At 37.1% G+C, this 27,184-nt stretch overlaps 1 protein-coding gene across 10 annotated transcripts in view; it reads right to left on the bottom strand.

Annotated features, from left to right (window-relative positions):
- Nucleotides 1–27,184, bottom strand: part of LOC140648466 (protein adenylyltransferase SelO-like) — a 36,454-nt gene that overhangs the window by 5,396 nt on the left and 3,874 nt on the right. For 3 of the 10 annotated variants that reach the window (XM_072854488.1, XM_072854489.1, XM_072854479.1), the window contains 15 exons: nucleotides 23,295–23,362; nucleotides 22,506–22,593; nucleotides 20,606–20,675; nucleotides 19,916–19,988; nucleotides 19,084–19,167; nucleotides 16,883–17,012; nucleotides 16,175–16,219; nucleotides 16,006–16,087; nucleotides 15,823–15,915; nucleotides 12,766–12,845; nucleotides 11,840–11,883; nucleotides 5,888–5,967; nucleotides 4,851–5,557; nucleotides 3,558–3,644; nucleotides 1–2,465 (listed from right to left, as the gene is read on the bottom strand). In XM_072854488.1, coding sequence (XP_072710589.1) covers nucleotides 5,435–5,557; nucleotides 5,888–5,967; nucleotides 11,840–11,883; nucleotides 12,766–12,845; nucleotides 15,823–15,915; nucleotides 16,006–16,087; nucleotides 16,175–16,219; nucleotides 16,883–17,012; nucleotides 19,084–19,167; nucleotides 19,916–19,988; nucleotides 20,606–20,675; nucleotides 22,506–22,593; nucleotides 23,295–23,362 — 1,060 coding nt within the window. In that variant the 3' untranslated portion in view covers nucleotides 1–2,465; nucleotides 3,558–3,644; nucleotides 4,851–5,434. Of the gene's footprint in view, nucleotides 5,558–5,887; nucleotides 5,968–11,839; nucleotides 11,884–12,765; nucleotides 12,846–15,822; nucleotides 15,916–16,005; nucleotides 16,088–16,174; nucleotides 16,220–16,882; nucleotides 17,013–19,083; nucleotides 19,168–19,915; nucleotides 19,989–20,605; nucleotides 20,676–22,505; nucleotides 22,594–23,294; nucleotides 23,363–27,184 lie in introns of all 10 variants that reach the window. The other 7 variants (XM_072854487.1, XM_072854486.1, XM_072854485.1 and 4 more) reach the window with 7 other exon arrangements.

Consider the following 27,184-nt stretch of genomic DNA (forward strand, 5'->3'; position numbering starts at 1 on the left):
ATCTGCACAAAGTGTCACAGTTAATGAACAGGCATTTTACTGGCAATTGGTACCACTTCAAATATTTTAAAGTTTTTGCCTCTACCTTCTAAATTCTTTATTTTTATTTATTCCAGTCTTTGTCTCTTCTCATGCACACGATCTTCTAAGATTCCATAAATAATATATTTCTGTATTTTATCCGAGTATGGACAGCAGTGCTGGCTGGCCCCTCTCTCATTTGTTCAGATGGTTCCTAGTATATTTGCATATTTCAGTGGCTGCATGAGTGTATTCCTCCACAAGACAGCAACGACCAGGACTTTGCTATGATAAAGCACAAGCCGTGAGCACTCAGTATCAGGGGGCCAGACCCCTGACAAGTTGGAGCAATGCAAGGCAAAATGTGCCTGTGTTAGTAGGAGGAGGAGCGGGCAGTACCTGGTCAAAGCAGTGGGAGTGAAAGGACAGGCTCTCGGAAGGAGCCAGCGCAGAGGGTGGTGATGGACACAAGAGGAAATTGGGGATGCACAGAAGGTGTTTCAGAACAGGGCAGTGCCAGATGAGTCACTAATAAAAGGTTATGTGACATCCCACAACTTAATCTGTTTTCAGTTGAGACAAGCGGAAGCTAAGGGATGTTCTTCCTGCAGTAATAGTGCCCATCCCCAGAGTTACTCAGATATAGCCAGGGCACAGGACTCCCCGTTTCCTCCTTCCTTTCTTTGGTTTGTCAGCGGTGTAAGCATTGGAAGAGTAAGTAAAGCTCACATCAGGGATCTAGGGATGGGGGGATGTCTTACGACTGCTGTTAACCATTTCTTTGCTCTGCAGCCTACGGTTGAGGAACTAGCATTGCTAGCAAGATGCTAGAGCTTGTACACCTGTGTCTCTACTGCTCAATAAAAGAGGACGAGGATGCAAGCTTGAGCGCTGGCCTAGTGCTCACCCGTACTGCTGAAGCGGGCCTAAGCACAGCCCCAGGCGCAATTCAAGGAACTGCTCAGGCCAGGCACCATTCCCAGAAGACAACACGGACAAGTTTAAAAGCAGGTTTCACTCCCTGAACAGAGATCCCCTGTGGTGTGGATATGGCCAGTTAGGGTATCAGTTCATGGGCCAAGCAATTACTTACCAATATAGACAGAGCCCATGCATCTCTTAGTGGTCTTCTAGCTCCCTTGCTTTCACTGAACTGAGCAAAAAGCTCTCACCAGGAGAACTATGTTCACAAATAACACACGTTACCTAGAAGTTTTGAATTGACACGCTAGAACATTCAAAAGGTATCTCATCATCTCCAAAGAGCCAAACTGAGAAATGCTCTTGAGACCAGTGCAAGGCTCATAAGCTTAGTACAAGCTGTAGTTCTAAGTGCAGGAGGAAAAATACTACCTAGTTAAAAGTAGGAGGGTTAAAACTAGGGGTCTAAAAAAAAAAAAAGATTCATGTTTCCCAATTGCTTTCCATATGTAACTGAGGTAAGCATTATGCAGAAGCATTGAATGCTAAAGAGCTGGGTGTCATTTTCTGACAACGTATTAGGAATGCACGTCTTTGACACACTTAGGTGACAACAGCTGTCTGCTATCCAACTATTTTTAAATCAAATTAGTTTTTTTTAATGAAATATACACCCAGCAGCAAAATAAAGCCGAACATGTCCTCAGAAAAATGTTGCTAGTTTCTCTGAATTCACAAAGCACTAAGGCTTCCATATGGCTTTCCTAGCATTCAGTCTTCTCACCAGAATGCTCAGCCTCCTACCCTATTTCCTCCCTTCTCTTTTGTTACAGCACAATAAACTCAATTTTATACATTTTACATCTGCAGTCAATGATAACTCATGCACTTAATCTTACACAAAAGAAAAAGTTGAGCTTTCTTCGAAACAAAAAGAATCAAAGCTTACAGAAAACTCCAGAAATCAATTAAAATGCTGTGATGATTAGACCTCTATCAACTATTTTGTGTATGTACATGGTTGCATTGAATTTCTGAAATGTAAGTATTCAAACTCTCCATTCAAGGACCAGAGCTACTATCTTAATGATACACAATTATCTGCCTTTATTTGGTACAAAAAAGATGCTGCAAAATGTAAAAGTATCTTCCTTTCCAGGACTGTAAATCAAAGCATTTGTAAAAAATAGCAATTAATTCTTTTACCTCTATCTAACATATTGCCATATGAAATTGTCTTATTCCTGTAGATCACAGTTGTATGTTCATTACTAAAGACTACAGGGTTTTAGTCTGAAAAGATCTGAAATTGCAGCATGTTATTTTTCACCTTTCTCCATACCTCAAAAGGAAGCAGTCTCAGCAGCTGTCGTCTTCTTTGGGCTCTTGCCTCGCTGATACAGAAGACAGACCTACCTCAAGTGATCAGTTTTCTATCAGTTCTTTGGATTAGAAAGGTAGAGTCATGTGGAAAAGTCCATATGTGGGGAATCAACACTGCTGACCCTCATAACTCTCCTCTGCTACAGAAAGAGGACAACAGTACAAATAAACACCTGTTCTATTACCAGCCACAGTATTTTTATTCCCCATCTGCTCTTGCATCACTGCTGTGTTTATGTAACGTAAAGGAAGAGGCAGCTCCAGAATCGCAGGTGGAAGCCAAGGATTTTAGGAAACATACCATGAAACACAGTAGTAATGCTTATGTTGTCATAATAAACCATAATGATTAAAATTTAGAAGTGGAAAGGGAGGTGGTACAAAATGCTGAGCATGGTGTGGGCTCATTTCTCTACTTTTACAAAACATAGTTAAAATACAGTGTTGAGATAACTACTACTCGTGTTTTTCACGCACTCTTTGTCAGGCACTTTGAGAGTGGAAAAGTAGAAACTTAAATGGCGAAACTATAGGACAGAACTATTATTTATGGGTTATCATTGACAGTCTCACAGTAACTGGGAAACGGCATATTCTGTTTGAGGGAGAAACGCAGAAGATTTAGAGATTCAGTATCATTAAGACCTATGAATTCTTATGGTCTTGCGGAATATTCTAAGGCAGTTTGATCGCCATTAACAGTCAGTACTGACTCTTATGAAATCAGAATAGTTACTAAAAACAGGCGATGTAAACTGCATGGTAAAACTAGGGGAAAAAAAAATAATGGAGATTTGCTTTCACATAAATCAAGGAAAGAGGACATGACTGAGTCCATGAATGAACTCCTGGAGAAGAGAAGTAGCTGACCTACTCTCTGCAGCCAGAGGAATATGTAGAACCAATTTTCAGGGCTTGCTTCATTCTTTCAGATGTTTTTCAAGAACCTGAGAAAAGCCTCGCAATGAGCACAGTGGGCGGTACATATTACTGCTTGTAAAACAGCTCCCATTTGGGATGTTCTGGTTTTATATTGTGATTCTGGAGGCTTTCTTTACCTCTGACTATGGGTGAAGCACAGGTCCACTTGCTACTGTTACTAATAGGATTTAACATTTATAAAACACTTTGAAGAAAAAAGCAGTATAAAAATGCTTCATGTTTATACAATTATTCCATGAGGTAAAGATGTACAGGCAGCCGTGTTTGTCCCCCACACAAAAGAAACTTACTGGATTTTTGGTGCAACATTAAATTAGAGTTCTTTCCTTTCACCTAATTGGAAACCAGGGCCCAGTTGCAGCGCTTCTGTATTTACCCTGTGGGCACAAATACATTCATTTTCAAATCATCACTTATTTGCAGGGTACCTCATCCCACTGCAGTTGGTAATGTTGATGTTCACATATTTCATCACAACATGCTATTTTGCTTGTAATTATCCGAGAAGAAACATCAATGCCTGTGTTTCAATAGGTTGGGAATGTAGCCCACTGCTGAAGGGCTTTTACAGACACGCCCCAGCAGCCCACTCCTCTTAACCGGGAGGTGTTGCCAGCGCAAACACTAATCCCAGTGGTTGCAGATGAGGACTTACTACCTGCACAAGGAATGTTAACTCAGGCTGAACTTGTGTAAATTGCTTAAACTTCAGACTGGACTTTCAGAAAACTGTATTTAAATATCTATATTGTTCCTCACATTATGATACTAATATTTACATTTGAACAACTGTATTGATATTTCAACAGCTGTATATCTGAGGGGAAACCATAATGAATAATTGTGATTATAGTTAAGAAGTAAAGGCATTCAAATAGTTTTTAGTCACCGAATGATTTCTAATAATATAAATTTTTTTCCACGCTAACTATATTCCTAGAAATAGATTTGTGAAATGCTAATTATACCACTTAATAGCCTCTATTTCAGAATCAAGTGGTACTGAAGAAATCTGGAGATGCTAAAACAATCCATTTTGGATTTCGGAGGAGATGAGGTAATGTCAGGAAGTAACAAAGCCCCCCAGTAAGTGATTTTTGCTGTAACTTCTCTAGCATAACATTGGACCTGATTGCTTATGTATTAATTTTGGTTTAATTATACACTAAGTTTTGTGATGTGGAATTGGAGTATCCAACAAGGGTAAATAACGGGACCCAGGACTCACAGACTAGTCTCTCTCTGTTACTCAAAGGACTTCTATGTAACAGCTTCAGCTGAATTTTAAATAGTTTTCCCTGCAAGATTTTTGTTAGTCCCTTACAGCATCAGGTGGCTGGATACAAAAGGTATATTGACCTGACTATACACGTAGTGAGATACTTCCAAGAAAGTCCTTTTCTGTGCCCAACCAGTGAAAATTTCCTGAGGCATTATATCCACGCACCAACAATCTTTCTACTACTTCCAAAAGATACACTTTCAAAGAGCAGTGGGCCAGGCTTGATAGGCACCTGACATGGGCAAAGACACCAAAATTTATTTTTGGGCAAGTCACTCCCAAGACAGACATCTTTGCTCACCATTTAATTGAATTTCCTTTAAATCCTTCTTGGCAGTTTAATGGGACAAAACAAGGTCAAAAAGAGAAAAGGTGGCAAGGTCTAAGTGTAAGACGATCCTGTGTTCCAACTCTGCAAAAGACTTAAGAACATTTGTCTTCAGAATACAATTATCTTTGAACAGTGTATAACAGCAAGGAGAACATTCATCAAAATACTGTGTGATTAAAACTAGCTTAGATGGATTTTAAGTTGATCAGCCATTAAAAGTTATTGAGACCCACCTGATCAGCCATGAATTCTGAGAGGTTAAGTGTGACAGTTTGGCAGAACTTAAATATTGGGACTCAAATTAATGCACAGTTGAATATGAAGGGCAGAGTTATAAATGCCAATACAATTTTCTCACGCAACCACATATAGCGGTCCATTTCTTTAACCTTTAGACTTTATAAAGTTGGTCAAGACCTTGTCTTGCCTAGCAGAGTAGCAGATTCCAGTCCACAAAGTGTAAGGGAGAGAAGCTCCTGTGGCTTGATCCATTAATGCTATTTGAAGGCCTGAGCTTCAACCTTGATCATTTTTCTTGCTTGTTCAAATTTCTCTCAGGATGAACAGCTGACTTTAAGATCCTTGGCCCAAGCTGGGGGGTGCAGGGAGTAGCCTGCTTTCTCTGCAGCCTGCTGTCTCTGAAAGGGATGTTGTAAAATCTGCTGTAGGAGATGAACCTGGAAGCAATTAAAATGGGGAAGTTTTTATACAAAATGTTTCCTGCAAACAAGAAGAGTCTCTGCTACTTCATATTATGCACCCTCCTGGCTCCAGAAACTATTCCATGAGTTGCTTACTAATACTAGTACTGCTATTAATACAGTCACAACTATATATTTTATAATTAATACTATTAACAGTTTTGTTAATATTTTTAATAGTAATTGGTATTAGATAGTACAGTGTTGGTCAAAGTGTAATATAGGTTCAAAGTGTAAATGCAACAACTCTTTCATTAACTATTATGCCAATTATTAATACATATATCAAGAAAGAAATAATTTTACCTCTGAGAAATCATTCGAATTAGCTTTTTGCACTGCTGATTCTGCCATCCAATTCCTAAGTATGTATCTAGGATTAACAGCTGAAACCAAAAGTAAACTGTGTTAAATGTTAGACATATTCACTAAAAGCAAAACACAGTCATTGAAACATGTCATTGAAATCTTCAAGAAGGCTTAATTTGCAGATCAAGAAAAAAAATGCATAAAAAGGAAAAGGAATGAATCAATCTGTTTATTTTTATGAGCTGCTAAATGGATTTTTTTTAAACTTGCACAATCAGTAATGCCAAAGTGCCAAACAAAAATTAGAATAGTATAGAACATCACATTGATACACAAAGGATTTCCTTTTATGAACACCAACAGACTTTTCAAATGTGATGAGTTTACTGTGGCCTAGGTTCCTGCTACATTGTTGGAAAGCGTATTTCAATGTTGTCAATACATTCCTGGAGATCATAAAAATGACTATTATATTATTTAATGTAAAAAGGAATTATTGAGATATTCATTAAAGTAAATGTACTTAGATATTCCTTCTTCTATATCATATATCAAAAGTTTGCCCATAAAAGCCTTTAATGTTGGATTTCAGCTGTATTTTTTAGAAACTACTCTTTCAACTTTGTCATTCCTTTTAGTTTCCTGGGGGGGGGAGGTGTCCACAGTTTTTTCCACAACTGTCTGCTCTATCTTCTTGGAAACACCCATGACAGCTGCACTGCTTCTCTGCCTTGTTCCAGGCTGATTGTGTCTAATTAGCAGTAGGGAGATTGTAGGGACACTGAAAATGAAACTGCTGAATGAGTAAGCCAGGCTGATTGTGTCTAATTAGCAGTAGGGAGATTGTAGGGACACTGAAAATGAAACTGCTGAATGAGTAACCCAGGCTGTATCTTACAGGACAGCAGCTAATAACTCATAAAAGGAGTTCTATCAAACTGTATGCCAAGGACAATTCTCATAAGCACACATGGCTTTTATTATCAATTTTTTAGCAGATAACATCAACACAACTCTCATTTTTGCTCTGCAATTAAAGCCTAGCATTCTGCTTCAGAAAGTTTTCCCTTTAATTAATGATCAAAACAATGTTACAGATTAATTGTAACAAACATTTCAAGCTTGCATTGTAAGTCTCAATTTGACATTGGTCTGCATATTTTCCCAAATTCAGTAGCTGATTATTACCTGAAGAGATTAATCAGTGATACCAGAGGCATTATCACCCATGGACTTGAAACCAGAAGTCTGTAATTTATGGACATAAACAAACTTCATCTGTTCCTTCCCTTTCCATTGATGTCCCAGTAGGTTTTACATTAATAAATGTTAGTTCAAACCTCATATTTTATATAATATATTTCTTTCAAAAAATCCATGTAGATTTATAAAATATTCTTATAAATACTCTTACAGCATATTTTAAAGAGGGTATTAGAGAAAGCAGAGTATTCATCAAAATCACCATCCCAAATTTCCCTCTGCTCAGTTCCTCTAATCAATTAGTTATGATGTTATTTTATTTACAAATAATAAATTATATTAGGAGGGGGATGATAAAAAACAATACTTTGGATAAAAGGACTAAACTTGGTCTATTTCCATTTCCCAATTCACTCTGTTCTTGCATCTCCTTGTACTGCTTCTTTGGCTTGCAAACATAACTTGTTTATCCTAGCTGGCTACCAAGACAATTGATGTCTTTGAGAAAAGCTATGACATGACTGGCTCCTCCTAAGGTTCTGTGGTCAGACAATCGCAGTACTTTATTCATATTTAATAGCTCCCCATACAGAATTAATGCCTAGCACAGTGAACAGGCTTCTCTGTAATAAGCACTGCTTCTAAAAAGCACCATTCAAACAGCTAACAAACTAGAATTTACTGAAGCTATGTAATCAGTGAAACAACACTTGCATGATTATTTTATGTATCACAATACATAGACTGAATGATAGCCATTTTAAGCCACAAGACTTGACATACAGCAGCATTACACAAAGGGTCTTTATGTTATTTAGAAAAGTAAAGGACAAAAAAAAAAACAGTCTGCTCTAAGTGCTGAACTCTGACCACTCATGTTTCTGACAGAAGAGAGAAGGTGAACCCCTCTTACAAAATCAGAACATGGGCTGAAACCAGAAGCATCTCAGGTGGCACTGCCACTCCCTCCTTTACTAAAGCTGCCCAGGTAACAGAACAACATTCTGGCACAATGTCCAGGTGCTGACTTCCATGAGAACGAAGACTGAGATGCAGTCCACCCAGATACAATCTTCTTTTTCATGTTACCGCTGTTCTGTATGTACTTACATATATTAAACAAAAGCCAATAAATATGACTAGCTATTTGGAACGCTGATAACCTCTACATAGTCATAACAACACTCTGCCCTAACTGCTAAAAAAATAGTGTTTTCCCACTTGGCTAAATAATTTGCTCTGGCCAAGTATCTGATTTAATCCAGTAAATGGGTTTTCAATAGTAAAGAGTAATAACAATATAAAAAGAATATTTAAAAGGTGGAGAAGTTAACGTATGACTTATACAAAAAATGATAATTCACATTAAAACCATGACTCATATTAGCAGGAGAATATTTGTCCCAGAAATATATTCTTAACAATTGCAAATTGACAAGTTTCACAGTGGTGTTAAAAATATCTGTAATTAACACAAGTGACAAGATAATTATGAGAGAGTAAGACAAGCCCGATAGGAAAAGGACAAAGCAGAAGAAATTTTGTGCCCTTATAAGCATTTTGTGATCTGGTCTACAATTTTTTTTTTTACATGTTTCATTTGTGAAGAAATACAATTATAGACTTGTATTGGGATTTGGATTGTCAAAACTTTTTGATCAACTCCTAAAGAACTAAGTTTAGGCAGTACAAGATGAAGTGCTACTAAGAGCTAAAAACTAAATGAAGAGAGAAAAAAATAAAGATAATGAATAAGTGATCAAATGCTTCAAGGTAATGTACTTTGAGAAGAGAGATATTTTACTACACTTACTAATGATGAGGGAAAGGTGATGAATAATGAGGCGTTAATGGCAACATATTCAAGGTCAGTCAATACTAAAGACAGCAATACGAAATTTAGTGGGACTTACCAACCCATATAAAAATCTAGAGAGCCATGACAGTTTTGTCTTTAACATGAAATGCTGGGTAAAAATGCACAGTTGACTGAGTTGAGCCAGATTTCTGCTGCAAGTTGTACTGACAAGGGACAGCTGTTGTTACAAGCAAATACTTAAACAAAAAAAACCAATTTTAAAGAGACCACAAGGGGCATCTAAGAGATCTATTTAAATGTATAGATGTAAAAGAGAACAACAACAACAAAAAAACTCTGTAAGAAACTTCACACTGTACTATGGAGCAGCTAGCAAAAATGTAACAAGATTTGTTGATTTTAAAAGAAAAATTAAATTTTAAATAAAACAGTAACAAATTAACATCAGTAGCCTGTTACAAATTTCTGCACCTCTGCTGTATGAATATAGAGTGATAACTGATTAGATGGAAGAAAATTTAACTAACTTAACCATGAATCTTTGCATATCAGGTTCTGGACTGCTACCAAAACTGAGACCACTAGCACAAGTGTAGCCCTGGAGGCAAAACCTTTTCCTTGTTTCATCTGTCTCCTGTAATATAAGATTCTCTGAGGTGCATGTGGAAAAACATGATGCTGGTTTGCAGAAGATCATCCCCAAACTAGGATCCTTTCTGATTTGGAATAAAAACTCAGAATGTCATGATTTTATCTAAAAGCAGATTCAAAAAACATAGGAAAATAAGTGTGTTTAGACAGTTTTCAGCATTAAATTCTAGCTGAGGAAAACAGGGGAGCTTGAAACCTCGAAATAGTAGTTGAGGTAAGAGCATCAGAGTCCCATAGTTGAAACTTTTTAACACTACCAAAATACCAATAATAAACCAAACCTTTCTTCTTGGTAACTCTTCATATTAACTTTCTAAAAATACATGTAAAATTGTAAGAAGTGTTCTTAAAAATGGGTAGAGCCTTGGTTAGAAAATGTGGATGCAAACTTGAAGGTCCATGTGATGATAAATTATGCCCTACATAGTTTTTACTATCTTATTACTGAAAGTCAGTGCTATCTCCTGCCATTTTCCTACTAAATCAATTAATGCTTTTGAAGAAAGCGGACAATCAATATCTAACAAAAGAGTACAGCCATTTCCATTAGAAATGAGAATAAAACACCCTGCAAAGCAGCGTAACATTGAAGATTATAATACCTCTTGTGCAGAATTTGATCAGATCCTGCATTTCCTTCATTCCTTTTTGGCCAGAGATTTTCAGTTGCTGTCTTTTATAGGCAAATTTCACAAATTTACCACAGCTTACTGCAGATCCAAAAAAAATCTCTCCCTGAATAATTCTTAGAATTTCCTACCCACTGTTTCTGCTGTGAGAGACAGCTAAATGCAGTATCTCTACCATTTTGTAACTTGGAGTAACTTGGAGAATCAAAGTACCTTCCTTTGACTTCCATGACTAGATAGTCCTTTTACAAGTAAGGAGTTTTTTCTCCAGGTGCACAAAAAAAAAGTGGGTGCCTATCAGAAACCTGAACTCTTTATAACATGTAGAAAGGATGTGGATATATTTGAACACTCAGACAAATCTTAGTCCATTGAGCCAGTACAGGATGCCTACCAGAATCTTTCCTGATGTTATCAAAGGTTCATCACTGGAGAAGAACAATGTTCTTCTGAGCAATGCAAACTGACACATTCACAGACTGCTAAAGGAAGAAAGTACAGATCAAGGAAAAGATGTTGCTTGCACTCAGGAAAAGCAGATACAGCAGAAGAGGAAGGGCATCTCTCACAAGGAAATCAAATCCTAGGGGCCCTTTCAGCGAGCACCCTACTTTGCAATGAAGAGTTACAACTTGGGGAGCAGCAGGAGCACGTCCACCATTTCAAGACACTAAGGTGAAGCCCCACTTGAGACATGACAAGATACAGACAACCATGTTCCCACGGGACAATAATTCTTAAGTTCTTAAAGGGAATCAAGAGGAAAAAAAATGAATCGAGTCCATGAGCACCAAAGCATGGAACAAGCTGGAGGCCTGGCATCTCCTGAACCCCCAAATGGAAATTGTAAAAAAAGGGGTAAAAAAAAAATTAAGAGAAAAAAGAAATATAAAAGGTAAACAAAAAATAAAGGAAAGAAAAATAAACAAGTAGGTAAATGAGGATTGATATGGAATAGACCATAGCTGGACAGCTGAGTTGGATTGCTTCAATGCCTATATTCACATACGGCATGACACAGGTCAGAGCAGCCTCTGTGGATACTGATAGGAAAAGCCTTCTTCATTGCTTGTGATTTCAACCACCCGAAATATGAACAGACATGTGCTCTGTCATCCCAAACCAGCAGAATCTAGAAAAGAGCAAGCTGGACTAGTAGTTGTGGTGCATTTCCATGATCTGACACTCTTAGGCCTCAGTCAACTGAAATGACGACGACTGTATTCACAGCAGAAGGGGTTTGGGCCAGACTAATTTCTTCATAAACACAGACAATTAAATTAAGGATTTTTTTTTTTTTTTTTCTAAGGAGTGGAAAGGGAGAATCCCTAAGGAGGAAGCGAGCCTCATTGTAGCCAAGGAACTTCTTGATCATTTAGCTTATGTAAAAAGTACATACATATTCACAGGTCCAGCCATGCACACATGGCTAGATTCTAATCACAAGAGTGGGCGAAACCAGAGATAGCCACAGTGAATGTATAGTATTACAAGATTTGCAGCAGTGTAATGAGAGTTTCTCCTCTTCAGAAAAATGGTACATTTTAGTTCTTCTCAAAAGCAAAAAATAACTAACACTAAAGAAACCTATGTAAACAGGTAGCTGCCATCTCCAAGCATATGATTCCTTTGGATTGTTTTACTCACTTGTCATTCTTGTTCTTCTCTTGGTGTCTGAATCACCCTTGTTACTATACATGAAAAACAAACCAAAAGAAGAAAAAAGAAAGTGCTTTAGCTAATGAGGGTTACGCTTATTTATTTTTAGAAATATTTTATTTGAGTTTCATTAAAATCATTAAGTGTTCTGCTTTTGTGTTCAGTGGAAGCTGGTGTGAATCTCTAAGAATGATTAGACTTGGAAAAAACTGCACACTTTTTGCAGGTTTTGTATCTTGGATTGATGTTTTTCCCTAAGAATTGTGTTTACTGACTAAAATTTCCAAGTACCTGATATGTACTTCTTTTCACTACTATCAGCCATGCATACTATATATGACTAAGAAAACCACGTTACATTCTTTATTGATTTAAGACAGAAGAATTGGTAGGAAGTTCTAACATGCATGTCCCTATCTGTGCAACACCAGCAGTTTCCAAACACAGTCTGTGTATTCACAACTGTTCAACTTCCACCCCGTCACCCTAAAGCAATATTATTAAACAGTAAAATATATATATATATATGTTACCAGTAATGAAACACTATTCATTCCTATGTATTTGCAAAGCCTGCTTGTGATTCTTGGACTGAATCTGTAGGACTGGTATTTTAACAAAAATTATTAACCAAAGAAATCTGATCGGTTGCTCAATGAAGGACAAAAACTACAGACCACTCCTCCCATGTCATTTTTATGCACCTGTGTGTCAAAACAGAACTACAATAGTAATTATTATGGAATCTAACACAATCTAGAACCATAAAGACAAAAAAGGCATATGAAACCATGTTTGGGCCAGTTTACCAGGCCCGCTAAAGATTACAGAAAATCATTGCAGATTGAAGTTGCCTGCTTCTGGCAAATACACATCTGGTGTTATTTTTACACTTGAAACTGCATCAGACTTACCGATTTAATCTCAAGAGGTACATAGTAACCCATTCTGAAAATAACTTGTGTTTACCCAGATCCTGGAGAGCCCAGAACTCCTAAAGAGAAAGAAACAGTTAATGGCGGGTAATCAGAATTTTGTTCCTGTTAAGCAAAAACCAAAGTAAGCAAACGAATATTAAAAGGCTTTAAGAGGGAAACATATGATGACCCTTCAAGGAATTTTATCCCCCAAAATTCTACTAGTCTGTATTTAAATTATTTATTTTTGCTATCATGATGCATCCATATTAATCCATCTCTGTTATGGCAAATTCTACCTAAACACCTCCAGCACTTCACCCCTATTTTTCCTTGGGTTATTGTCTGACCTGTTTTATTTTTAGGCTACATAACTACAGGTCTTACTCTCTTCTGAGTTTTGCACATGGATCAGATCTATTTGTAGAGACTTTTTTTTTCCAAATTTTGCAATAAGGAAAATGCGTTGATTAAGGTGTGGAGAAAAAGGGAAACTTAAGGCTACAGGGATAGGAGAAGACTGAGGAGAAGAATAGAGACAGTAGGAGAGGAAGAAGGGAGAGGAGACAGAACTTGGAAAAGGCAAACAAGAGAGAAACCAGAGCTTGGGGTTACTGTCTCCAGTGTCGGACAACAACCACAAACTAGGCTTCCCTGGCTGACTACACGGAGCTAACAGCTGCTTCATATTGCTTGGTTGAGAGAAAGTAGCCAAAGCTCACAGACAAAAACAACTTCAGAGAAAGAACAGATTAGAGAGAAATGGACATAGATAAAAGGGGGTAAACAGCAGATATACAAGAAAAAAATGGGCAAAAGTTAAGTAAGGGAAATTAAAAGCAAGAACAAAACAAAGTTGTGATCACATCTGTGTTTTTTAAAAGGAATGGGAGTCAAAATATCATGAAAACCACATTTGAGTATAAAAATGAGTTAAAATTACAGAAGTGACTAAGAGCTGGGGGTCAGGCAGGTGGGTAACAGGTGAGTGTGGGAGTCAAGCATTTGTTCAAAGATGTGCAGGGTTAGGCTGCTTTAGGAGGAATTTCAGAATGTTTCCAGTTAATACTAAATGTAAGGACTCCTGCAGTGTTCCCAAAGGATTCTGGCATTTTTAGGTCAATTTTGGTGAGCAACTGAAAAAAACATAAGTGATCTACAAACAAGTATGAGAACTTACTTTGCTACTGACAAAGTATTAGCATGTGAATAAACAGCAGGTAAAATTACTTTAATATAAAAAAAAAATCTTTAAAAAAATATAACTTTTTACCAGCATAAAATTGTACCTGCTTTACCACATCAGTTTTGGGACTCAGAACTTGTGGGCTAAATAATTTCATTGTGGGGAAAAAAAAGGTCAGCTACTACCAAGTGAAGGCTGGAAATGACCCTCAGTGTAGTAGCAGGGTCACAACTACACCACAATCATTAGTTCCTCAGCCTGCACCTTCAACGAAGGCCATAAATGCCACCACTGCAGTAGTCTGGGAGTGGCTCCATACTGCATGAGGGTGGCTTCTGTTCTTCCTATCACACGTAGGCCACTAAGAAATTGAAAAATCCCTTGTATTCTATTACAAAAATACCTTCTCTTACAAACACACCCATCCTCTTACCACCCCCTCTGTACACATCATTAATTCCAAAGCTACAGCTCTTTGTATTTTTGTCGCTTACCACTAGAAAATCTCAACTTTTTAACTATTAAAGGCTTCAGGCTTATAGAAAAGATCAGGTTAGACCTCTTGCTTAACAGAAGAAAACAAGGAAAAACAGAGAATTTGGTCAAAACCACTTAATTGTCTAGGACACAACTGGAAAAAGAAACAGTAACTCCTCATTTTCATTCTATGCTTTATTTACATTTTCATTCTATGCTTTATTTACAGTCATTCTGCTCCCTGAAACAACCCCATAAGTCCACCTGCTCTCATTTTAAATTAGATTCAAAGACAAACAGAAGTAAGTCAGAAGTTAGGGAAAGGTAATGAAGTTTTCCAGGCAAAGTGAACAATATTCCTCACATGGAAAAGGCACTGTATTAAAGAAAAAAAGAAAAAAATCATTTTGGCTCTTGCAAAAAGGCTTCCTATTTTTCTTTCCAGATCAGGTACTTACCAGCTTTCTTTTCAGAATTTCCCCTCTGCATTTTTATCCAATTATAACTTGCCTAGCACCTCACTCCAGTTCAAACATTTCAGCTATATTTCCACTTCTAAAGATTGCACTATATCCAGGCAATAAGTTTATCTCTTTTATTTTAATACTGTCATCTCCTTTATGGTTATACGTGGTCCTGAAGAATAAGTTTAGGCTGGGTTAGCAGCAACACAGGATGGGATAGCAGGCGGAGCAGGACACAGTAACAAAATGTATTCTTAGGCTTTAAGCTATGTTTAGAACCAATCTTGTGCCCAAGGGCAGGCAGAGGCCACTATGGGCTGAGATTCTAGCATGAGTTTATAACGAGATGGGATCTCACTTATCATTAGCTACCGAGACAAGCTGATGGGCCTGAGAACAGAGGTTTAGGCCACCTGGTAAACCCATGTTAGGAAGAGTTTGATTGACCTGAGATTGAAATTTTCCTTATGAGCCCTGTCCAACTTCACTTGTGTCTTACAAAATACTATCAGAAGGTATACTTAAGCAAAACAAAAAAAAAAGGGGGAAGGGAGGGGGAGGAAAGTTCTTCCTAGCAGACCCATCTTAAATGTGAAGAAAATCACATTCCCACCTGTGTATGAATATTAATGACTACTCATATTGGACCTGTACCAGAAGCTTAAAATCTGACTTCAGCACTCTTCATTAATTTATCTTTCATTAGCACTCTTCATTAATGTATCCTTCATTACCAGACACAGGCTTAACATGGGGTGGTACCATGACACAGATATATGAGTCTCCCTGTCCGTTAATAATGCTACAATGACACATTTCCCAGACATATCAAGGCTTGAGACATCCTCTATTATACCAGGGTTATGTCCAACTTGATTTATGCATTTTATATTAAGTATTCCTAAAGCTGGGAGCTTGTATTAATACCTCAGGAATACGGAGTTCCTTTAACTGATCTTCAGTAATTTCACTCAGCTGTCGAAATGTCATTGTAAAATCCGCCCTTGTATCTTCCATAAGCTAGTGAAATAAAGATACTTCTATCAGTGTTTTTAAAGTATGGGGTATCAGTTCAGATGTTTACCAACAAAATTAGCAAAGCAAACTCACTTTTAGGAGGAAAGCAATCAAATAGTTATCATCTTCATTCTCCCCAAGAAGACCCAATTTTGTTTTGAACAGTTCTGTGAAACTGAAAATAGTAACAAAGTAAGGAATTTGTTACATAATATAATTTCTAGTATTGTGAGTAGAAGGTTTGAGTTCTGGAACTGCATACCGGATGTAATAGTGTTCACCATACCCCTCCAAAATCTGGGAAGCCCTGCAAAAAAAAAAGAAATGTCAAATTCTATGGAACTAAAATACTACTATGGGTACAATCCTACTGTACACTAAACAATGAAAACTTCTTCTGTCTGATATCTCACAAACATTTATATTCTGAATCAGGTGGGATCTGTAGTGGGAAAAAGACTGAGGGGAAACATTTTAACAGGCTTCAAATACATGAATAGCTGCTGCAAAGAAGAATACAATGTTCTTCGTTTTCATACTGAGTAAGAAGTCATGAGTTTAAACCACACAAAAAAAGATTCATATTAGAAATCTTTACAATAGGATATTAAAATACTACCTCATTACTTCAGGGGGATGTATGGTCTTCATAAGTAAGCACCTTAAAGAACAAGCTAGACAAACTTACAATAGAAAACTACAGGCAAAAGTCCTACCTTAGTGAAAGGAGAATGGACCACACAACATCTAGGACCACCTTCCAGTCATATTTTGCTATTATTTATGGCCAATGAAAACCTTTCTCCCCTCCCTCCAACCTTATTCTGGCCAATAATTAATTCAGAATCAATTTCCACTTAGAAAAAAAGATTTTAAAAGCTAATCCTTTCTTTCCTATGCATATGGTGATTTGAGGGTCTCCCATCTCACTAGTTCTTTTAAGCATTAAGATATTTTAAGGATTACTTACAACTGCTTTTGCCTGGGATCCAATAAAGGTTTTAGAGCTTGTAACAGCTTGCTCAGATTAAACAGCCCAACATTTGCCTGGTTTCCTATTTTATACCTCCTTTCATCATCAGATGTATTTGGAACAAAATCTGTTTCAAACAAAACATTACTTTTCCACAACAGAGTAATTACAATAAGCAATCTGTGTTAAAAGATTGAAGTGCATTCATTTTTATACTTACACAGCAAACTAATAAAAGCCCTAAAGTTACTAAATATTTAAAATCAGTTCACAAGGATACTTATTTACAGTGAATTAACTCAAGATCTATTATTTACAAACCTAAGGAATACATCCTTCACTGAGAAGTTCCCATGTGTCACAAATGACATTTTCCTACTTGAAGATACAAAATAAATTCAGACATTTAATCAGAAAAAGACCATTTTTACTCTAAATGTCTTATTCAATGTTTTTACTACATATATCACTACTATCAACTAGCGCACAGACTAAGCAAACAACTGTACAACCAGATTCAGGATTTAGAAATACTTTTGGAAAAGTAATGTGTATAAACACGTATTTAAATAAATAGGCTACCTAAGCAAGATTTGTTTCAGTTGTACAAGCAAGCTTTATGTATTCATATAAAAAATAGGGCTAATGTGTTCCAGTATGCAAATCCGTTATTTGGGAGATAATAAGTATCTGCTGTGCAAGTTATAGGTATCCAGAAGTAAAATGTATGGATATCTACAGCACCAGTGTCTGAATGGATGCAGTATGAACCCCTTGCTCAGATCAAATGCAGATAAGCTGATCAATGCACACAGCGTTGTCCGAGTCCTCAGAGGACATTAATAACAAATGGAACATTAAGGAGGAGACCTGTGACACATCTGTCAGATCTGGTGATTAGTTGAAATCTGAATTTTGACTCTAAAGCATTTCATCTGGTTCTAGGGTGTACCGGCTCTGGCTGGGACAGAGTTAATTTTCTTCATAGCAGCCTGTATGGCACTGTGTTTCAGACTTGTGACTAAAGCAGTGTTGATAACACACCAATGTTTTAGCTATTGCTGAGCAGTGCTTGCACAGCATCAAGGCCTTCTCTGTTCTCACTCTGCAACCCCAGCAAGTTAGGCTAGGGGTAGGCAAGGGGCTGGGAGGGGACACAGCTGGAACAGCTGACCTCAACTGACCAAAGGGATATTCCATACCATAAGACATCATGCTCAGCAATAAAAACTGGGGTAGTTTTGCCAAGGCAGTTGTTGCTTGGGGACTGACTGGGCATCAGTCTGGTGGTGGAAGGTGGCAAGTGATTGCCTTTGCATCACCTGTTGGTTGCTCCTGCCCCCTTTTTTTCCCTTCACTTAGTCAACTGTCTTTATCTTCACTCATGAGCTTTTTCTCATCTTTGCTCTTCCAATTCTCTCCCCCAACCCACAGCAGGGGGGAGTGAATGAGTGGCTGGTGGGTCCTTAATTGCTGGCTGGGGTCAACCCACCATATAGAGAAAGATCTAAAACCAGAAAAGCCTGTTTTTTTCAATACAATAGAAACAATATGGCATTTATTCTCATGAGATTTCCTTAATTTGAGGCTGCAGTATCATGAAAACAGATAGTGAGGTAACCACTGCTGGTTCTGAAACTTACTCAGATGCAACCTCTAAACAATAATCTAACAATATGCATTTATGTACATACTGGACCTATATCTATCAATCCCAGACTGACTGAGTTCATATTTTCAAAGAAAGGTTGCTATGACTGAGTAGGTTTGATTTGTTTTCTTCCAACATAAAATTAGCTGCTGTGACTGTAAAGCTAGAGCATGATGCATGCAAAGTTCCTGTATGCCAGTTTTGCTTTTGGCTGCTTACAGCAATATGCAATTTTTAGTTTTCTGGGTTTCTGTTGTAGCATCTATTCAATTGATGAAGTTCAACTGGAAACATTCTCATGAAAATGAGTTTAATATTAATATTTCATTAACAAGACTTCTAGCACTTGAAATGCAACCTGTATAGTGTATCATAAAACTGGCCTCTGATATAATTTTTTTTCCCTAAAACTCTTCAAATAATACACATGCTTGGGATTTTTCTGCTAATAATGTTAGGAGTTTTCATGCACACAGAAACTACATAAATTAATATAAAGAATTTATTTTAAGTAAAAAATTATATTTAAAACAGGTGCTACACTCACTTGGGTCATAGGAGTCCATAAATCCAAATGGACCATAATCTATTGTTATGGATAATAAACTGAAGTTATCTGTATTGCACACACCTACAATTAAACAACAGGGAGAGACAAAAGTTAAAATTCCACCTGAACCCTGTAGTCTCTAGAAAATTTGCTGTGAAATAGATCCACTGAATCTAGAGAGTTGTGGAGCAATTACCTTTGAGAAATCACTCTGGAAAATAAACTTGTCTCTCTTACTCTTGACCTGACATGCATTTTAAGTATGAAAATGAGAAACTGTTCACTACATTATCTTGCATCTGGTTTCTATACCTAGGTGGCACTGTTTCCTTTTTCTTTCAGTGCTACACAGTATTGAAACAGCAGCTTGCAAATTGGTCATTAGCTGCTTCCTTGCAAGTTGACTGGGTGCTGTATTAGCAAGACAATGCTATTTTATTTTTCATAATATAAATCTGAAACAAAGGTGGACAGCACTGTATCCTATACAGTATAAAAGGCCAGGTTTTTATGTAGATGCATCAAATTCAGAGCATTTAAACTTATATATGACATCAATACATGGTCTTTGTACATCAGACTATTACAACAATTCTGAGAATTCTTGCTCCCATATTCTTTCTTCTGTAAGATATAGTCATGCTTTGAAAGATCAGAAAGTGCTCCTAACTCTGTTATGAAAAAACCTATATATTAATGCATAACAGATACTGCTGTAGGTGAAGACATCAGAAGAACTGAAGAACAAAGTGACAAATAAAAGCCATCTTTAAGTATATGACTATAAAGAGTCACTCCTGTAAAGCCAATGCCAGCTACTGCAGCTTACCATGTGCAAACCCCACAGACATCCACAATGCAATCAGATTTGCAGTCTCTGATACGACTGTAGAGAAAAATTCCTAAAATCAAATACATCTTTTACTTCAAGTCCTCTGAATCAAAAATATGGAATACAATAAATAACATAAACATTTTACTCACTTTAGAAATATGTCATACATTCTATTTTTAAATTTATGTCCCTGTCAGGACTTCTGATTTACATTCTAAATGATGTGACTGCACAATAACCTTATCCAGCAAAGACTAGTTCAATAAGTACATACAGATGCCCTAAAAGAAATTTAAATGTCAAAAAAAGAAACAAAGACACTATATATACTAGTGTATATACTACATATACACTACATATACTAGGAAAAGCGTAATTCATCACTTCACGACCACTGCTCACTAAAAATCTGAGCAGTAAGAGAACAAAAAATAACAGAAAATGGAAGCCTCCCAATAAACATTTCCATAATGAAAAGTGGTGGAGAATGTTCATATTTGAGAAAAAAAATTTCAAGAAGCAGGTTTTTATTGAAGAGTACCGAATTAACAAACTTTTGTTAATAAAACCTGGAAGCTTACTTCAAATTTTAAAACCTTTTAAAACTTGAAACTTTGAAAAGCTTTGTATAATTTTTGTTCACATGCTTGTGGAAAATAAAAATAACTTTTAAAAAGGACTTACCAGATATCTATTTGAATCATTCATGGCTATTGATGGAAAATGTTCCTGGATGATAAAGTCTAGCAATCTTCTGTAATAGGAGAGGCAGAATTCTTTAAACAAAACTGGTACTTTTAGAACTGATCATTCAAAATTATTGTTTTCAAACAGCTAAATGCTGATCTACAGCTTGCTGCAAACAGTTATTAGAAAACTCAATCTATTTATTCCAATAAGTCTTGGATTAAGCCCTTCCAAATGCTTACAGATAAAGCCTACAGTTCCAGTCATAAATATGACTGGAGACTGCCACGTAGACTTAAAAACTATTCCCACGTGTTAAACTTCCAGAGCACACCAGGATCTGGTTTCGCATGCAGTAATATCAATTTTTAAGGAAAAAAAAAAAGGTTGCATACCCAAAAAAAAGTATATGATTATAAGGAATAATTCTACATCAGAATTCTCACAAAGAAAATTTTGTGGCTGAATTCTTATGAAGTAGGGTTACTTGCCGTAGTAACTGGCCATTCCCAAAACAGTGCTGCATAGTCCTACAAGACAGGCTCAGGAAATTGGGATACATGCATTAAAAACTGCAATGCCTGTCAGATGTGTATCTTTGCAGACCTAAAGCTTTAAAGTAGAGTGGCTGACATTTAGTACATTTAGGAGCTCCCTGTGGGACCCTCTTGTGGTCAGAGCCAGCCAGGGCCACTGGCACAGGAAGCTGTAAGTACCACCTACACGTGGGGTAGGCAGCCTGGGCAAGGGTTGGACCTGGGGAAGGGATGTGCAACTGTGCACACAAATATCTAGATTTTACCTTCTAATCAGGTTGTTGGAGCAAATCACTGAACTGTCCTCATACTGTGATGATTTTATCAGAGCAACCTGATAAACAACCTGACCTTTAGCAACCTGACCTTTAGAAGGGTGTCCAACCTATTGCCTCTGAATTTGAGCTGGTTGCTCCAGGTCATCCTCCTTCAGGAGGACCTTCTCTGAGGAGGAAGCACAGACAGTCACACTAGCCTTGGCCTGCTCTTGGCCACTTTTTCTGAGGCCCCCTCCAAAACAGGCAGGAAGGAGTCATCTATTTTGTGTAAGTACAAGCGATCTTTACATGTTCCTTAAATCCAATGGGTCACAAATACTTTAACCAAAAAAACCCAAAACAAAACTTAAAATCAGTTCCTTAATTCAGTCTGTCAGTTTTACCACTAAAATCTGCTGTGAGATTTCAAAAAAAAGGAAAGAAAGACAGCATAGAGTGATGCGGGAAGTTAAATTGAATTATCAGTTACTACAATGTACAACTGCTGCTATAAGCTCTTGCTCGTTTTTAAGCACCCTAGAACAATTTCTATTGCTCCTGAGGAGAAATTACCAACTTTTAAATATTTACAGTAGACCTAAAATTTGCCATGCTTGACAAACAAATTAATATTGCTAAGAGGCTTAAAACCGTGCAATAACTTCTTATCTAGTATACTTCTCTGGTTCTGCAAGTTTCTGGAGAGCATACTTTATACAACATACTTATGCGAGTGATTTATTTCATATTTCTGTTAATTCAGCTTCACAGACAACTATGTGAAATGTAGGAACTTATACTTTAAATTTACAAATCTTTCCAAAACAAACAACTCCTCCCTAGTGCTTAGTTATCAGAACTATTTCAGCTATAAAACCTTTCTCATTTTGTAAGATCCAGGCCTTCAAAAACATCTAGGGGGTCTTACCTTTATGAGGCAAGATCTTTTGTATGCTTGTATGAAAGTAGCAGGTTATCTTTCTAAATTATGCAATCTTCCTTTCTAAATAATTTATGTCTAAATTCCAACTGTATATATGCATTCTAATATATATTTGATTGTTAAGAAAACTAATATAGTTACTATGAAGATTAAATTCAAACCTTTGTAAGTCCAGTTCCCCAGAATGAGCTAAGATTTCTAAGGATCCTATACGAAACCATGATTTGGCAAGACGTAGCACTACTGCACCTTAAATATAGACACATGTGTTTAAACAGAGTATCAGCAAAATAAAATAGTTCCATAGTAAAAGCTGTCATGTGTTGTTTCTATAGACACAGAATTTATATATGCATAGTTAAACTGGTATTTTTGTAAGTATGCTCAATGCGTAACAGATGAATATGTATAATATTACTTTACTACACATACATTTTAATGATAAAGCTTAATTTGCTATGCCAGCAAACACAGGCAAAATTCCAGTACTGCATTAATACTAGAATTACTCCAGAGATGCTAGCAACAAAGAAAGAACCAACATAAATAGATTTTTCCCCATGCTGTGCCATGCCACTCTTTTTCACAGCAGGTGGAGATGATGTAGCAATGGCACAGTCACAGTAGCATTCCCTCCGTCCCAGTATTGCTATTGGAACAATGGAAATTTCTCTAGTTTTCAATATCATTTTTGTAATGGCAAGTGAAAATAAAAATTATACCCCTACAACACATATGCCACAATCACAGCAGACCTGTTCATAGGGCTTCATTTGTTTAACTAAGATATGTTTCAAATGGATTTTCTCAGGAGAGGTTTTACGTCTTAATAAATGAAATTAAGCCTATTTAGTACTTTTTATTACACATATATGTCATACTAAAATTCATTTTTGCAATGGAGAATTAAGTTAGTGTTGCAACATATTATTTTGAAATGTGTTCATTACCTCTTTCTTTCTTAATATTTCCATTGTAAAACTGATCTCTCCACACATCATCATCACTTACAACTAAGCTGTAACAAACAAGAAATTAACATTAAAAAGTTATCTCAGGAAAAATAATTTACAATGAAGATCAAGTAATACTTTATATAACTTTATTTCTTTCATAAAAAGAAAGATCTTTTTGCTGGCATAGCTTTGTATTTACAAATGACACAGGCAAACAGTAAGCTGAGGCTTACCAAGCTTCATTAGCAAGTTGCATTTATTTTGTATTTATATGATGCTGTCCAATTTCCATCATTTACACTGTTCTTGGGGAGGGGGTTGCATTCAAAAAAAGGTGCTGCATTCATTTGGAACTTCAGTGACTGATTAGTGTGATGATAACATTAAATAAGTCACAGTTTCTCTGAGGACAACAGCGAAATTAGAAGGACAGAGAAATTAGAAACCAAATTGTTGCATCAGATGGAGGTTGGCCTTTACATGAGCCAAAACTGTTGTCTCAGGAACTTCAGGGACAGATCTGGGACCCTTAACAATCAGGAACTCTTCAAATAGTATCCACACACAAAAAAGGTATAGTTTTGATGATACATTATAATTATCTCTTTCTTCTTCATTGCTAGTTGTACTTGGATTTTTAAAAACAATCTCTTCCTTTCATTTGCCTTAAAATTCTGCACGTCCTATAAATTCTCATGTTTATCCAAATCTTGAGATTTGTGAGTTCTTGGAACTAACTCTTGCTCTAAAATATTTCACAACTTACATTCATTTTATGAAAAAAAAAAAGTAATTTCACTGTATTTACTGTTATAACAGGAAAAATAAAATGGAATCAATCCTCACAAACCATGCAAGGGCATCATATTCCCCTAAGGGCAACATGTAGGAAGTTCTCCCTCCAAAGCAACTGGGATTACACTGACAATCCAGCACAAGTAATGCTTGGTGCTATCTTCTGAAAGAGGTGTTGTCCCCTCAATAGGCACAGAAGACTTCTTGTCCAAGAGTCTAGCAGCAGGAAAATTTAGCTCATTTTGTATTGTTCTTCTTTATCTTTGCTTGCTGATAACTGGAAAACATTATTCAGGAGAGACACGGACCTGTTGGAGCGGGTCCAGAGGAGGGCCACAAAAATGATCAGAGGGATGGAACACCTCTCCTGTGAGGAAAGGCTGAGAGATTGGGGTTGTTCAGCCTGGAGAAGAGAAGGCTCCCGGGAGACCTTATCGTGGCCCTTCAGTACTTAAAGGGGGCTTATAAGAAAGATGGGGACAAACTTTTTAGTAGGGCCTGTTGCGATAGGACAAGGGGTAATGGTTTTAAACTAAAAGAGGGTAGATTTAGACTAGATATAAGGAAGAAATTTTTTACAATGAGGGTGGCAAAACACTGGCACAGGTTGCCCAGAGAGGTGGTAGATGCCCCATCCCTGGAAACATTCAAGGTCAGGTTGGACGGGGCTCTGTGCAACCTGATCTAGTTGAAGACGTCCCTGCTCATTGCAGGGGGCTGGACTAGATGACCTCTAAAGGTCCCTTCCAATCCAAACTGTTCTATGATTCTGTGATTCAAAATAGTTGGGTGGCATGCTATTTGAAATTTAATGCAGCTACTTGTAGCTGCTATCTATTAGGTAGTTGAAGTCCACACAGAAGACAGAACCAAACCTTCCTTGGAGGTACACAGAAAAGGACAAGAGCCAAACCTAATATTCCATTCATAAATATGACTGAAGACAGTCACAGAGTTAAAACAACTCCTAAATGTTGAATTTTGAGAGTACACTATAGATTCTGGGTTTACGTACTTTAGCATCAAAATTTTAGAAAGAATTTAGTCGGACCAAAAATGTGGGGTATGCATATAAACATAAATATGTACAAAAAATCTTGAAAAGGAATGATTTGTCTGAATTTTTACACAGTGCAGTTGCATGCAACAGTAACTGTGGCTTTGAAACTGAATTATTATTATTAGTAGTATTAGTATTAGTATTTTTGAAGGTATCCAGTAGCTATCCAAACTGAATGTTCTCTGTTAACTGCAAAGAACAGGCAGTGAATTGTTCCAGAAGGAGGGAAAAAGTATCAGAAATCAATCTGTTCCCGTTACTAGAGCTGTACTGATACAAGCAACATTATGAATTTTTTTTTAAAAAAGACTCTTTTGGGAACAATCATATATGATTGGTATGTCTATAGGATTAAGTACAAAAAGTGCTGACATAAATGAGATGGAAGAAGAAAATCTTAATCCTTCAAGAAAAACAAATATTTTTAAAAACAGGGAATGAACCCCAGACACTAACAAAATATTGTGTGCATCAGAGCACTAGGGGACAGGAGTCAGAATAACAATGCTACTAAATTTTACTGTTTTGAACAGACCTCTGACAGAAGAGTTGTTTCTTTTTGACTCTGTAACTCTTAGCAGGCTCTCTGCAAAATTCCTGCAGAATACCAGCACTTCTTTTATTACTGACAAAAAATCCATGGGGACATCAACATTTGGTTAGTTACTAATACAAGTTAATGGACGTGCAACACTTAAGAGCTGGCCAGATAGCTGAGCAGCCACAGAGATACCTACATTCCCACTATAAAAACAGTTTTCAAATGGTCCCTGTAGTTGGTAAGTACCATTACTTGAGAGAAGGCAGCAGCAGACCAGACGTACACTCAACCACAGGAAATGGAGCACTGAAATTGCTCTTACGCCAGAGAAGCTGGAACAGCACTCACAGAAGGACAGACAGATTATATCCCTCCCTACCCCTGGCTCCAGCTTAAGGGCTGGACTTCACACTCCCAAGTGCTCTGCTTGCTGTTTTGCATGAACATCAAGCCCTGTGCAAGTAAGGGCCACCCTGAAAACTATGCATATTGGCTCACTTTTTTGACCTAATACATAACACTGCTCACTGGCAGTCCCAGTATGTTACTAAAATGGTACCATATGAAGAAGTGTTCTTTATCTGGCAGTACAGTCATAAACTGTAACACCCCATTGGCAACACAGTACTTAAAATTAATAGAGCAAACCAACCTGCTGGGTGTTCTGGGATAAGCCGTAAGGCTTTTCCCCACACTTCTGCCAAGACTTGACAAGACCTCTGTTAAGTGCATCCCACCAGCCTCAGTACAACAGCTCCCCATTGGGAAGAATATGGGTATCAGCTGGGGTTTTTCCAAATGAAGTCTTGCAAACAGTCTGGAGAGCTTGTACAGCAGTTAAGAGAGCCAGGCATTTAACCAATTTGCCAGCAGAGAACTAAAGCACACTGTGTACTCAACAGAATCTGTGCACAGTTAAGGAGTAATTTCGTATTGTTTTTGCACTGAACAATTTGTTGAGACGACAGCAAAGAAAGGCTATAACCTTGCCAGATGCTTTCCTGCTGATATTCAGACAGATTTAAAGTTTTGCATTAACGGCCAACAGCAAAGGGTCTCAAGGTGAAGTCAGTGAATAAACCATCAAAAATCTCATTTACAAATACTGCACTTCAATAGAGCAAATGTGTTAGAATTAATTCTAGAGAGATTTGCAGACACTTTGCAAATACAGACACCTAGCCATGTGGCAGCTCAGTACAGGCCTTTTCTGCAGAACATTTACTTTCTTTAAAGCCTGAAATGCCGGAGTACAGACATGAGACTACTTGGAACACAAAATGAATTTGACATTTTAAACACAATCATCTGAAAAATTCAGTTTACTTAATTCTGAGAAAATCATCCAAATGAGTGAATGTATTAGTCTTCTTTGGTTCAATCATAATTAGTTTTATATTTTTTTTTTACAAAATCTCCCTCTCTGCTCAAGGGGTGTTTGCACAAATAAGGAATTGAGAGCAATTACCGACATTCAGTACTACCTCC

Source organism: Ciconia boyciana, chromosome 2 (assembly GCF_034638445.1).
Source record: "Ciconia boyciana chromosome 2, ASM3463844v1, whole genome shotgun sequence".
In the NCBI taxonomy this organism is placed as follows: Eukaryota; Metazoa; Chordata; class Aves; order Ciconiiformes; family Ciconiidae; genus Ciconia; species Ciconia boyciana.